The sequence below is a fragment of the Lissotriton vulgaris genome, chromosome 9 (genome assembly GCF_964263255.1).
Source record: "Lissotriton vulgaris chromosome 9, aLisVul1.2, whole genome shotgun sequence".
In the NCBI taxonomy this organism is placed as follows: domain Eukaryota; kingdom Metazoa; phylum Chordata; class Amphibia; order Caudata; family Salamandridae; genus Lissotriton; species Lissotriton vulgaris.
In genome coordinates, this window is record NC_141697.1 from 243,464,479 (window position 1) to 243,478,610 (window position 14,132).

The 14,132-nt window shown below is 45.7% G+C and overlaps 1 protein-coding gene and 1 pseudogene across 1 annotated transcript in view; both read left to right on the forward strand.

The window, feature by feature from the left end:
* The first annotated feature begins 4,324 nt into the window (after nt 1-4,324).
* The window catches only part of SPINT1 (serine peptidase inhibitor, Kunitz type 1), a 262,840-nt gene continuing 253,032 nt past the window's right edge, over nt 4,325-14,132 (forward strand). The window contains exon 1 of the mRNA XM_086937424.1: nt 4,325-5,336. Within this exon, the coding sequence (XP_086793550.1) occupies nt 4,931-5,336 (406 nt within the window). The 5' untranslated portion in view covers nt 4,325-4,930. The remainder of the gene's footprint in view (nt 5,337-14,132) is intronic.
* LOC147689922 (phospholipase A2 inhibitor and Ly6/PLAUR domain-containing protein-like) lies at nt 7,013-9,487 on the forward strand (annotated as a pseudogene).

A 14,132-nucleotide genomic window follows, 5' to 3' on the forward strand; every position in this document is an offset into this window, starting at 1 on the left:
CGCTAGGAGTGGGCAGGATGCCACAATGTAGTCATTGCTAGGTGCGAGTATCAGGGAAGTGGATGAAGGGGCATGAGCTAGAATGTCAATGCAGTGGGGTGTGTGGGTGAGATTGTCCTAAGTGCATGGGTGTTCATGCTAGGAGTGTGTGGGTGTTATGTGGGCGGCAGTGGTTATTTGGGCAGGTGCCAGCAGTATGAGTATACGTTTTGTGGATTTAGTAGCAAGGATATGTGTGGTTGGTAGGTTGCAGGGAGATGAATGCTGGGCGTGAGTGCCGGGGGGGGGGGGGCAGAGGGGTCGGTGTTAGTGCTGTGATTGTAGGGTCTGAATGTAGGTGTGCATGTGGCCGACAGTCATGGCTTAGGGTGTCGAAGGGAGAGCGTCAGGCCGCGTGGGAGCCAGGGCTCGCCTCTTCTGGGAAGGGCAGGCAGAAGCACACACTGCTGGTGTCTCTCCAGAGCCGCAGGAGCGGCCCGCCCTGAGCCATCAGACTGGAATCTCCCCCTGGAGCCAGCGGGGCTGGGCTGCTCCCAGGCACGGAAGGAGGTCAGGCACCAGCAGGGCCTGCGAGCCAGCTGCAGAGAGAGACATCTGAGCCAGGGCGGGATGTGAGGCTGAAACCGCAGTAGAAACAGATACACAACGAAAAGGAAGGGAGGGGGCAGAGAGGGAGGATGACACCACACAGGGAAACAAACAATAGCGAGAGAGGGGAAAAAGACCGGGAGAGGAAGCATCTCAGAGGAGAGAGTGACATGCGATGAGGGGGACAGTGGCTTCCCATGAAGAGAAACGCATATACAACAGAGAGAAAGTGACAGAGATGAAGGGAATGGGAAAAATGCCCAGCAGGGGCCTATTTAAAAGTATTCTCTCAGGGATAAAAGAAAGCCGATGAGGAAGGGGGGTGTTTGGATTGAAGGAGCGATAGGAGGGGAGGAAGGATTCAAGAGTGAAAAATGCGACACGGAGGGAAGGGGAGGGGGCGGAGCGGGGAGGGGGCGGAGAGGGGAGAGGTGCGACACGGAAGAGAGGGGAGGGGGGAGGAGAAATGAGCAAGGATATGTGTGGTTGGTAGGTTGCAGGGAGATGAATGCTGGGCGTGAGTGCCGGGGGGGGGGGGGGGGGGCAGAGGGGTCGGTGTTAGTGCTGTGATTGTAGGGTCTGAATGTAGGTGTGCATGTGGCTGACAGTCATGGCTTAGGGTGTCGAAGGGAGAGCGTCAGGCCGCGTGGGAGCCAGGGCTCGCCTCTTCTGGGAAGGGCAGGCAGAAGCACACACTGCTGGTGTGGCCCGCCCTGAGCCATCAGACTGGAATCTCCCCCTGGAGCCAGCGGGGCTGGGCTGCTCCCAGGCACGGAAGGAGGTCAGGCACCAGCAGGGCCTGCGAGCCAGCTGCAGAGAGAGACATCTGAGCCAGGGCGGGATGTGAGGCTGAAACCGCAGTAGAAACAGATACACAACGAAAAGGAAGGGAGGGGGCAGAGAGGGAGGATGACACCACACAGGGAAACAAACAATAGCGAGAGAGGGGAAAAAGACCGGGAGAGGAAGCATCTCAGAGGAGAGAGTGACATGCGATGAGGGGGACAGTGGCTTCCCATGAAGAGAAACGCATATACAACAGAGAGAAAGTGACAGAGATGAAGGGAATGGGAACAAGAGGATAAACTAGGCTCGGGGTCAGGCGGGGGAGGGCGGGTTTGGAATGACGAGCTCGCGAGGCGGTGTTGGCGGGGAGGGGGGGGAGCGGGGGAGAGGGTGTGTGTGAAACGAGACGGAGGGGAGAGAGGGGAGGGGGAGGAGAAAGAGAAATGCGACACTGCGGGAGGGGGCGGAGCGGGGGGGAGGGTGTGTGTGTGTTGTTAGGAGACGGACGTGCACGCGCCCGTGACTTTTAAGGTCAATGCGCATGCGCATAAGCTTAATGCGCATGCGCATTGACCTTAAAACTCACGGGCACTGCAAGGAATCGCCACGATTCCTTGCAGTGCAGATAAAGTGTGGATAACTCGCAATAGTCTCGCTTTGCTCGATGCGCATGCGCATCGACAACAGGCGAGACCTAAAAAGGGTCTCCAGGCACTCCTTAACTCCTTCAGCTGCTACTGCCAGACAAAGGGCTTGGAAATCAATGCAAATAAAACGAAATGCATGTCACTAAATCCCAGTATGCCAAATAGAGGGTTTTTGACCTTAAACAGCCAAAAACTAGATACTGTGGATAACTTTTCTTATTTGGGTGTTGTACTCGATTCCAAACAAAGCTGGAAACCCCAAATTGAGAAAAGTAAAATAACATATGCCCAAAATGTCAAACCAATTTTAAGCAAAATGAATTCTAGTACAAGCAAGAGTGTAACCCCGGTTTTAGAACTTTTTAAATTTAAAATACAATCTGCTGTATTATATGGAGCAGAAATATGGGGCCCATGGGCAAAGAATAGCTTCCAAGTTATGGATAACAAATTCATGCGGGCCTCCGTTAGGGTTCCTATTAGTACACCTCTTTTACCACTCCAACTTGACTTAAACTTTAGGAGAACAGATCATCTAACTATCTTAAGGCCATTACTATTTTGGGTTAGGCTTTGGACTACACCTGAACTGATAGATTATAGATATGGCCTGGAAGAACTGATGATGCTTGATTCCTTTAACTCCCTGCACTGGCTAGTGCACATTAAAAAATGGCTTATACTCTTGGGCCTACACTCAATGTGGGAGACTCCAGATAAAATGCCTACCTTTTCTAAACTGGTAGTTAAGCGAGCATTCTGGAATCATATAAGTGGGAAGCTAGTGGATGGAGTTAGTGTTGGTTCCGCAGTCCAGGCTTTTCTACTATTTAAAGACGAGCCTTATTTCGAACCATTCCTGGACGAGATAGAGCCACCCATTGCAAAAACCCTTTTCCTAAAGTTCAGATATGGGTCACTTATGCTGAATTACAATACTGAAAGATGGGCACAAAAAAGACTGGGGGCCTTGTCTGTTAAAACTAATAGTTGCCCTATGTGCTCCACTGACTGTTCCGAGAATGAGGTTCACATGCTCTTTGTTTGTAGCGCATATGCGAAACCGAGAAAGAAATGGTTGAAACCAATGTGTAACCTTCTGGGGACTAGGTCCTGTTCAATAGCTTTTAGGATCATGAAAAGCAACTCAACACAGTTTATCGTATTTAGCATAAGTAAATTTCTATACTCTGTTTACATAATCCGTAAAAAACAAGGATATTGTCTTTGAGTTGGAAAGGTGTATATGTTTATCTAACCCTTGTATTTGTGATATCTTTTTAACTAAACTTTTTTAAATCTTCGAAATGAAATATAATGCGTGATTTTCCATGCAAAAATGAACTGTGAAAACTATTCCATGCCCGTATAACACTTTTTTTTCAATTTTAAATACTGTTATATTAATGATGATCTTTATGTATGTACATGACTTTTATGGCCAAAACGGCCGAAATAAAGTTATAAATAAAAAAAAAATAAAAAAATAAAAAAAACTGGATAACATTCCCCTCTATAATTATAAAATATACAGTTATTTTAGTAAATATATGTTGAAGTTTGTGGTTTTTAAAATCACCATTTGACCCCATTGTTTATATGAAAGTTAAATGGGGATAGAATCCCTATAAACAATATGGGGAGACCCCAGTCGTATGCTTATTACTTGTTTGGAATGTATGGTTCACTCTACTGTTAGAAACGACACTGTTCAAGATTTTAAAGAAAACCAGCTTAAAAAAAAAGTTTTATAATCTTTTGGACCACTGCCTACTCCTAAAAATGTTTTGTCAATAATGCACAAAGGGTAAAGAGGTCCATTGGGGGGTGGACTCCTTCCTGTTTGCAAATGGGTTACCACCTCCTTTGAGTTGCTGAAATATGAATGTGAGCGGATTTCAATTGCAAAACATTATTAATACAGTTCATACGGAATCAGTAATTGTACGGTACAACTTTATTTAATATGCTCTCTTTCCAAATACTGATTCGGTATGGGGTCCTAAAGTCATTTAAGTGTTCGGAAAGTATTGGTGATTTGGAAAAATACTTAAATTAGTTTAACACATTTGAAAAAGGGTTTTAGCCCCTGTAGACCCTCTGGCTTACTGAGTGAGAGGGTTTGCGGAACCTAAACCCCCTTGAACACGAGGCCACAACTAACCGCTACCATGGCTTGGACAGAGAACTAGTTTAGCACAAAACCGGGAGAGCTGCTGGAAGTATGTAGCAAGATGAAGGCTTTCCGCTTTGTTGATTGTGGTCCACCGCGCTTCCGCTAAAGCCCAGCCGATGTCCCTTTCAGTTCCTTGGCGAGGATGCGCGTCGGGTACACCCAGACAGGACTCGGCGAGCCATCCCTTCCCTCTGCCTCATGACACATGATTCACGCCTGCGTGTGGAGTCTTGAGGTGCCTGCCTCCTGCAAGGAGTTGGGTTTCACTTCCTGCCCCGGTGCCTCTGCCGGAGACACCTGAGGGGAGGGGTTACAGGTGATCATAGAGCGCACGGCAGAGGAAACACCCTGCGCCACCAGACGCAGTTTCGTCCGAAACCTCCCGAGCGGGGACCGAAGGCAACCCTCCGGTGTTTCACGGTTGCGGCGGGGCTCGGAACTCCTCGCAGCGGGGACTCGAGGTTGCAAAGGAGAAAAAACACCGAAACAGAAGAACAGACCGGGCTCCGCGGGTCGCTCTGGAGTGAGTGAGTCAAGTGACGGAGAAGACGCACCTGGCACCAGAGACCGAACCCATTAACACATTTGGGTCAGCGAGCATCTCACAGTCGGGACCGGAAGAGTTTACTTTTTCGCAGGTGGGGGGCGTCTGTTCCAAAAGTGCCATATTTCAGCGTCAGCTTCCTTCTTGACAGTACCCGGACCCCCCTACTTCCAGGGAGAGCTGAGCGCCATGGTGCCCCTCATCCTAGCCGCGCTGTCCTGCCTCCTCCCCTCCCCGGCCCGGGCTCAGGAGTCCTTCGGGGAAACCTGTCTCAACAAGTTCACCAAGGGCATCACGGGCTTCGCGCTGGACCTGGACGACTCGGTCATCAACGGGACCACCTACCTGTCGTCGTACCCCGCCCTGCACCGCGGCAGGGACTGCGTCAGGGAGTGCTGCAAGACCCCCGGCTGCAACCTGGCGCTGGTGCAGCAGGAGCCCGGCGGCGACGAGGACGTCATCAAAGCCTGCTTTCTCATCAACTGCCTCTATGCAGAGGATTTTGTGTGTAAATTTGCGAGGAAGGAGGGATACCTCAACTACGTCGAGCAGGAAGTGTATGATTCATATGTGGCCGAAAGAGAGCACATGGAAGGTGAGACTCAAAGGTGCCCTTGTTAACTCAGGTGTTTCCTCTGTGTTGTTGTTAGAGATTATATAGCTCTCCGTGGCCTATATACAGGTATTGCATGAGGCACGCAGGTGCCCGGGGACACTGGAATTATGCGGCAGCGTTGACTAAATCATGCGTCAGGCTTGACTAAATTGTGTGTCAGGAGGAGGCAAACAATGTCGCACTTCTTTTATTGATATTGCCTCAGTTTTTCGGCAGTTTTATAAATGTGTTATACTATTTGGGCAAGTAATTCACGTCATTAGTTCTAACACCCTCATACAGAAATAGGCAACAGAAAGGTGACCTTTAAAAAGGTCCTTCCACTGAGCTGCAACATAGTTTGCTGCATATTCAGTTACTTTTGATTTATCTTCTGACTTTGAGCTGGAAACAATTTTATTTTTGTTGAAATCTACAGATTATGCAACAGATGAATTGGGTGGCAACGTCGGCAAATCTATAATTATACAGAAACGCTGCACCTGCAAAATCGCATAATTCCAATGGCCCTGCTTATACCTGCTGTATCATGCAGTTGTGTAAATGAAATGATCTAGGTTTTTAGCAGAGTACAAAATTGTATGTGATTGTCAATTCATATTCTTGTAGGAATCTGGTTCCAGGCATGGTCATCTGAACATTGAAAGAGCTACTGCTTGCTTTAGCTTCAGGGGGTTGTTTGGGGTTTGACACCCCCCAAATAAATGCATGATTGGCTTGAGAGTTGGGTCTGGGGGCTTGAGTTGGGTCTTCTATGGTTTTGTTTGTCCTTGTTTGACTAAAAGGTTTTAACTTGTTGACATTTTTGTTTTCATCACAAACTTAGACAGGGGCCCACCTACTGTAAATCAGCATTACAGTGTATCCTAAACCTTGGTCATCCCTCCACCCTTTGGCATACTGTTTTTTAGTCGGGAACATTTATGATTTGCACCCCCCTGATTCTCACTGACTAAGCTAGGCCCCTCCTTCTGCAAGACGTTTTGAGGGAAGGTCGGGAGTGAGGCCACTGGAGTACATAGTGAGCTTGTTTGGCCATTGGTCCAGAGGTTATATCGAGGGAAGAGTTTTTAGTTGCTGTGGGTTAATCGAAGTACTATGCACAGTGCTTTAATTGGGGTGTGGTTGCCACTGGCTGTCTGTAGGAGGATTCGAAGGCTGGTGAAGTGTGAGTTTATGTAGGTAGATTGAGGAGATATCTGGAAGTTCTGCTTTGGAGACTGTACCTTGCACATTTGGTTAGCAGAGGCACCAAGATAAGGTGTTGGCGTAGTCAAGGTGGGAAAGCACTAAGACAATGGTGAAGTGAGGGAAATGTAGGCAAAGGAAAACTCGACTCAGGCATTAAATGATTTGAAAAATGCATTTGTTTGCACTAGAAGGGTGGATATGAAATCTGTTGTTGTGCCTAGATTTCTTTCTGATTTCAAAGGACATTATTGGTTTTCATGCAAAAGTAACAAAAGAAAACAGTGATGTAAATGCATGACCAGGTGTGCAGGTACAGTGAACAAATCTCATATGTAGGATTCGTTGATAGACAGTAAACAACTATAAAGAAACAAAAGAGGTAAATCATACAACAAGTAAAAGCAAGACCTAATGTAAAATAAAACTTAAGGAGAAGCGGTCACAAGAGGGTTGCAGTAGCGGGCATGACAAACCTGCGATATAGGCATAACATACCTAGTAAAATACATGGTGCAAGTACATATTCCGTAGAGTACATATTTTTGAAGTATATATCACATAGTACATACTATTAACGCATAGGCTTTTTAAGACGGCAACATTCTGGCGAAATATATGTACGGATTTCAGAACGGGTAGTTGTTAAAAGTCAGTTAATAACATGTTAGGGTACTTATGGAGATTTGGTAGTGGCAAAATAGTTGTTGTGTCTTCCAAACTGAGGTCTTATGGGGTTTCCAGGAGTTTTGAAGAGCAATGTTGTCAACCCCCCCCCCCCCCCTCCACATCCCCCCTAAGTACATAGCCCAATTCAACCAGGATCGTAACAAGTTAGCAGCCATGTTCTTCCAGTTAGCAAGAACAGACTTACAGGCCGCAGATAATAATTAGGGCTTCCGGTTTAATGGTATTTATTTTTTTCACATTTCCGTCTGTATTTATCTAAATATAAATGTAAATTGATACTTGTATAGCGCACTACTCACCCGCAAGGTTCTCAAGGCGCTTGTACGAATACCGCTGTGGAACCCATCCTGGCTTTCCCTGTGAGACGTCCACTCCTGGGCACCCCCAAGGTGGAGGCCAGGCATCCTTGTGGAGATTAAGCAAGCTATTGCCCAGAGTTGCAGAGTGGGACTCCATGATTGGAATAGGCACTGAGGCGAGAATTATCAGGTCAGTGGAATTTTTGAGCCCAAGACCCGCCGAGGCGGGGAATTGAACCCTGGTCCCGGGCTAGACCTCTACATCAGGGTCTGCCGCTCTAATCATTGAGCCACACCTCCACTTTTTCTTTTTGACTATAAATGGAGCAGTATATTTCCACATTTATTTAACTCTTGGACGTGCACTCATACTTGGATGCCTGTGTCGTTTTAGCAAATGAAGCAGCTACATATAACAAAACACTACACTCACAGGTACCTATTAGCATTATGCTATAAATTACAGGTATATACAATATATATTATATGCCTGAAATCTCATCCTGTTTTTTTCAAACTCCCCATGATGTCTATGTGCTCAATTGTTGCCTGCAATTCATGAGAGACAGTCTTTCACAATAGCACCATTTTCAGTGTTTTTTTGCTTTTAAAAAGAAATACAAAAAAGAAACGCATGGTTTTCGGTCTGTATTTACCTATAAAAATTGGTAAAAACTGAAAACTGTGAGCCCTAATAATAATCTCCCAGAAGACTATTACTATGTGACTTGAGTTGTGGATCTAGGAATCCTGTATTAGGGGAAAAAGGTCCTTTTTCAGCTGAACCCCAAATAGTGTTGCTAAAATTGAATATGCGATCCCAGAAGGGTGAAATAGCTCTACAGTAATAAAAAGTAGGTGGGGAAGTCACCATTGGCCTAATTACATTTCAGCATGTTGAGTTCTATCCAAGGGACAGCTTGTGAAGTTGTGCAGGGGTCCAGAATGCCATACGTAGGAGCCAGTACTTTGTTTGGGAAAGAGAAGGGGTTGCTTTTATAGGTTACCATTGACTTCCAGATTAGATGCCAGGTGTCTGGAGAGACAGTCCCTAGGCAGTGTTCTTCAATCTGTGGGGCGCGCCCCCCTGGGGGGGCTCGACACCATTCCAGGGGGGCGCGCACTCCACTCTAAAACCTGACTTTTGTTCACTCTGTCCGTGCTAGTCTTCTTGGGGGAGGGGAGATCGACGGGGCACGAGGTGCCCGTTCTTTTGTATTGTTAACTCTCCCAGGAGGGGGTTAATTCACAGAGCTGACTGCTTTCACAGCAGTGCGAGGCAAGGAATCCCCTCTGCTAAAACCGAAAACAAACAGACACGCTTTCGGTTTTAGCAGAGGGGATTCCTTGCCTCCCACTGCAGCTGAAGCGGTCAGCTCTGTGAATTAACCCCCTCCTGGGAGAGTCGAACGAGTCTGTGTGCTGCTGCTCAGGTATCTTCAAACAATGCTCTCCTGATGTCAGTCACTGCGTCTAAGGGCTGGAGCATCACAGTTGAGAGTAATATTGTTCTAACTGCATTCAAGGACTGTCTGGATGCTCTTAAACAAGCCGTCTGTGGAAGAGAGTTCTACCTTCGAAACTCGTTGATGTTGTACTGGGTCAGTAGAATATGCTGTGACTCCGACTTCTGCAACACAGAAGATATGGAAGTGCCTGCTGTAGACAAGACCCCAATGGATAAAAATGTAAAGATTGCTACACTGACCAGTCCTTGGACGCCTGCACATCACCTGGAGAAGTTCAGTGCACCGGGGAGCATACCACCTGCATCCGCTTCTCTGGATCAGGCTCCATACCCGGTGAAGCTGCAATACAGTACAGCATGGCAGGATGTGCTACTCAGGATTACTGTGAATTATTTCACTTCCAGCGACCCAAGTCTACAGTTATGATGTACAGTGCTCACCTGCCGAGACCATTATTGAAACCTCTGATGCAATCACACCCTAGCTTAGTGATAGTCTGTAGAAACATTCCTAAAGCTTTAAAAGCCCCTGAAATACAGAGTCTTATCTTGTGAAGAGGAACAATGTAATAATGAAACAGATGAACTCATGTCAGCCTGAATTATCATGTCTTAGTCTATGTATATTCTGCCAATAGATATAAATTCAAATTATATATCATGTCCCAATGTTGACATGTGATACCAAGGGAGTGTAACACGCTGCTGCATGCTTAAACACTAGCTGACTTTGAATTTCAGACTCATTCAGTTTTATAACTTCCTTTTCACCACTAAACACAGTTCAATTATAAATCTGTACCAGAATCTAATAGAAATGTTTACCCTTCTGTCTGAGATGCAGCAGGAAGTTTTGGATCAAAATATTGATAATCAGCCGTTGGGGCTTAACCTTGAGTTCATCCTTCTTCCTTTACACATTGAAGGCCATCAGTGACAACTCTCAGGAGATTCCCAACTATCTAACCAGCTTCTATCAGTGAGACCTTACCAAGTGCTTTCAGACATTCCTGCTTTGTTTCTCTTTCTTAGTCTTCGAGGTGAACACCTCTTTGAATATCAGACCATGGTAATATCTACCAGCTTGTCAAAACCGAAGAATGGAGAGTTACAAGTTAATATCCTTAATTGTAATGTGCTCTGTAATCCAGCAATTGGCACTCACAGCGATCACAATGCGCTCACACTGATCACCATGCACTCACACCATTCATCTGCTCACCCTGCACTCACACTGATCACCATATTCTCACACCTTTTACCCACTTACCCTCCACTCACAGTGATCACTCTGTACTCACAATGCACTTGCGCTGTTCACCCTGTACCTAACCCTGCAGTCACACTAGCACACTACTCAACCTGCACTTGTGACACTTCAATCCCCTGTCCCCCTCACTTTTCAATCTCACTCCAATAAGCCCACCACTAACCATACATTCATTCGTTCCACTCTGCACTAACATGCGCACCTAAATTCATATGGTCGCCTTACTCACCCCTGTACACAAGTCATTTCACCACACCCACTCACAAACCTGCAGTTTACTAAACACTTATTGTATTGAATGTTATTCGCTGAATATGCCCGGAATGTGCGCGTGGCGGTCGAGTCCAGAAATTTCTGTCAGGTGGTGGGGGGGGGGCGGCCCAACGTCTAAAAAAAATCTGCTGGGGGGGCTCAACCTACACAAGTTTGAAGACCTCTGCCCTAGGGTATTACATTTCTGCTGAAGCTTCAAGGTAATTGACATCTTTTTTGATGGAGATTCTAGGTCGTTTATTCTGCTACATAAACTTTGTTACCAGTTTGACTAATTTATGATGGAATTAATCGGATAATGCTAAAGGTAAAATACTTCTGAGGCAATTAACTATTGGGGTGACCATCATCTTGATGGTCTCAATGTGACCCCACCAGGTGAGGAATTTGGGGTTCCATCCATCCAGTAGGGTCTCCGTTTTCTTCAGTGGTAAGTTTTCATTCTGTTGGAGCGACTCAAATAGATCGGAGTTAAAGTATAGGCCCAAATGTTTCATGAAGTGTTGTTGCCATAACATTCTTATGGTTTTGAAAAGGTTGCTAGTACAGAGGTTATTCAGACCCATGATTTTAGACTTTTCCTTATTGAGTTTATAACCAGGAACTCCAGCATATTCCTCTATTATCTGCAGCAAGGAGGAGATTGACTGGGCTGAGTCTTGGGTCATAATTAAAATATCGTCGGCAGCTACAGTTGCTGTGGTTTTCTTAAAGGAAACACCAGCTATGGAGGGGTTTGTTCAGATCTTATGAAGTAGGGGCTCAAGGGTCAGAATGGAAAGGGAGCGATATAGGGGGCAACCTTGCCTAGTGCCTCTTTCCAAATTAAAGACCGTGTTCAGTAGGCAGCCTGATCTCACCTTGGCAGGGGGACGACTGTATAGGGCCATGCCCATCTTGGTGAAGGCCTCAGCTAGGTTACCGTATCAGATGCCTTTTCAGCATCTAGGGTACCTGCAACAGTGTCTGAATCTCCCCTGCTTTGGCTCTCTCAATGATAAGGCATATGAAGGGTGAGTATTGTCATTAGATAGTCTATTCTTCAATAAACCCATGAATGTGTGGACGATCAGGCGTGGCAATAATGGTTTGAGTCTCTAACAAAGGATTTTGGCATAGATTTTCGCGTCTAGAATAACAAAATTGGCCTGTCATTTTTCACCAGGGTTTGGTCCTTACCCTCTTTTGTAATAACCACTATAGTGTCCTTGCTGGCTGTTCTGTAATGGCGCCTGATTCTGAAAAGTGGCCGACTAGGTCCAGCAATGTGCGTTTAAGGACGAAAGTGAATGTTTTGTAAAAGGTAGCTGTAAAGCCATTGGGGGCCGGGGCCTTATGAAGTTTGGGGGATTTGATGGCCATGGGGATCTCTTCCATCATTACTGGTGAGATAAGAGTCAGCTTATCATGGTCAGTGATAGCAGGTAAGATATTGTTATTGAGTAACTCTTCTAGTTCTCCACCAGTAAGTTTATCTTCTTTAAATAGGGATAGATCAACTCCTTTTAGGATGTCTAGGATTTTTTGAGGATTTGTATGAGGGACATCTGTTTATCTTTGAGTGAATTAATACCCCAATGATTCTGCTTGTATCAAATATGAGGCCAGAATTTTACTGGTTTGTTTGCCTCGCATAGTTTTAGGCTTTTATATTTATTGATCCAGACCCCAGCCCTCTTACTCAGGATTCTATTGTGTTCATATTTTTTACTGGTGAGAGTGGAGAGGATTTGGGCATCTGGGTTGGAATTATGAGCAGCCTTTAGGGATTTAATCTCTTTCCAAATCTAAAAGATTCTTATTAGCTTTGTTCAGTTTGTATTTCAATGAAAGGACCCCTAACAGTAGCTTTGATTGCATCCCAGTGAGTGGCAGGAGATGCATCTGCGACCAGATTTTCTTTAACCTAGTTCAGTGTGGTATTTTTGATAATGTCTCTGGAGGCATCGTCTCTAATTGATTCGTCTTTGAATATCCATATTTTACAAGGTGTTCTTGCATTGGTGACAGTGAGAGAGAGGGTACCAGAGTGGTCAGAAACTAGTTTCAATATGATGTCTGTCTGGTATATTAGGTGTATTTGGGCCTTAGATATCGGCAGGTAGTCAATGCTGGAGTAGGATTTGTGCGGGTTGGAGAAAAAAGTTTAGTCCATAGTGCTAAAATGTGGTAATCTCCAGGAGTCCAGGAGGCTCAACCTTTTAGAGCAGAGTTTGTGAAGCGATTCGTGTGACCTAGAGTGCTGTAGTGGTGATCTGGATTGCCGGTCGATGGTCAAGTCCATTGGAAGATTAAGGTTTCCGCCCAAAATAATGAGGCACTCAGGAGGGACTTGGCTTAGAGGAAGTTATAGGGAGTCCCAGAACTCTGGGTCATCGGTGTTTGGGCCGTACATATTGAGGACGTGGAAAGAGGTGGTGTTTTGGGGAAATTTTGACAAGATCCATTAACCACTACTCCCTTTTTAGGTCACGCCTACGCAGCACGCAAGCGCTGCTGTTGGAGTGATCTCTTGGAATCACTCCAGGCTTTAGTTGAAACTTGTGCATGTTTTGCACTGTTTCCTATTAGTACTCGTGCATGAATGGTGTTTACCTTGCGGGAGCGAGCATCAGCGCCATCTGTTAGCAATGTTCGCGACTGCCACTGCTCGCTCCCGCAAGCTAAACGCTGTACATGCCTTCCGAAGCACGTAAATGTACCCGAAGTCTTTCTGCAAATGGTCATGGTTCCCTTCACAAGGCGGTCTCTTATTAGGATCCTACAATCAACCACTTTGTAACCCATTTGTCAACAAATGTTCCGAAACATGAGAACTGACTGGGTCCTGGTTGTACCAGGACCAGAGCTATGGGGCTGGCTCGAGAGCCCATCCGCACTCACTCATCTTCAGAATAAAGACAAAACCAGATTATTTTACAGGAAGTTTTTTGAGTGGCATAGAGTAAATAACCACTATAAACAGTCTCAAGACTGACAAACACACTCCACTCCTTAAACCTACTAGTTAGGCGTGTCGTACGTTTTTATGAGGTCTGGGGCCAAAATATGATGCGAGGCCCTCGGAATTCTTCTCTCGTTTTTGTCTAGTGTTATAAAGGAGGCAGACACTGGTTTCTCGGTTTAAAAAAACACGTTGCCATCCAGTGTTCTCCGATGTAAAATGACTCCATATTATTGTAGATAAAAATTTTAGTTACAGCAATCTTTGAATGTATGTGCTGAAGTAAGCGGGGCTTTGCAAAGAGAAAATCCTTGGACACAATGCCCCCTTCTGACCTCTGCCCCCTTGTCATGGCCTTGCTGCTACATTCACCAAACATTCTCCCTTAATATAGCCATCTCAACAGTGCTAGTCTTTGTTGTGTGTGCAGCCACATTCTAAGGTGCCCTGAACTGACCAGAAGCTGACATAAGGAACTACAGAAAACTTAATCACATGAACAAATGGCACCATACAACCATACTAAAATTGCATAGCCAATAGGTCTCACTTTTGGGCCCTTATAAGTATTTAGTTATGCAGCGCAATATCCTTGGTGCAACAATATCAACTGTTGCATAGCTAAACACTTATAAGGTCCCAA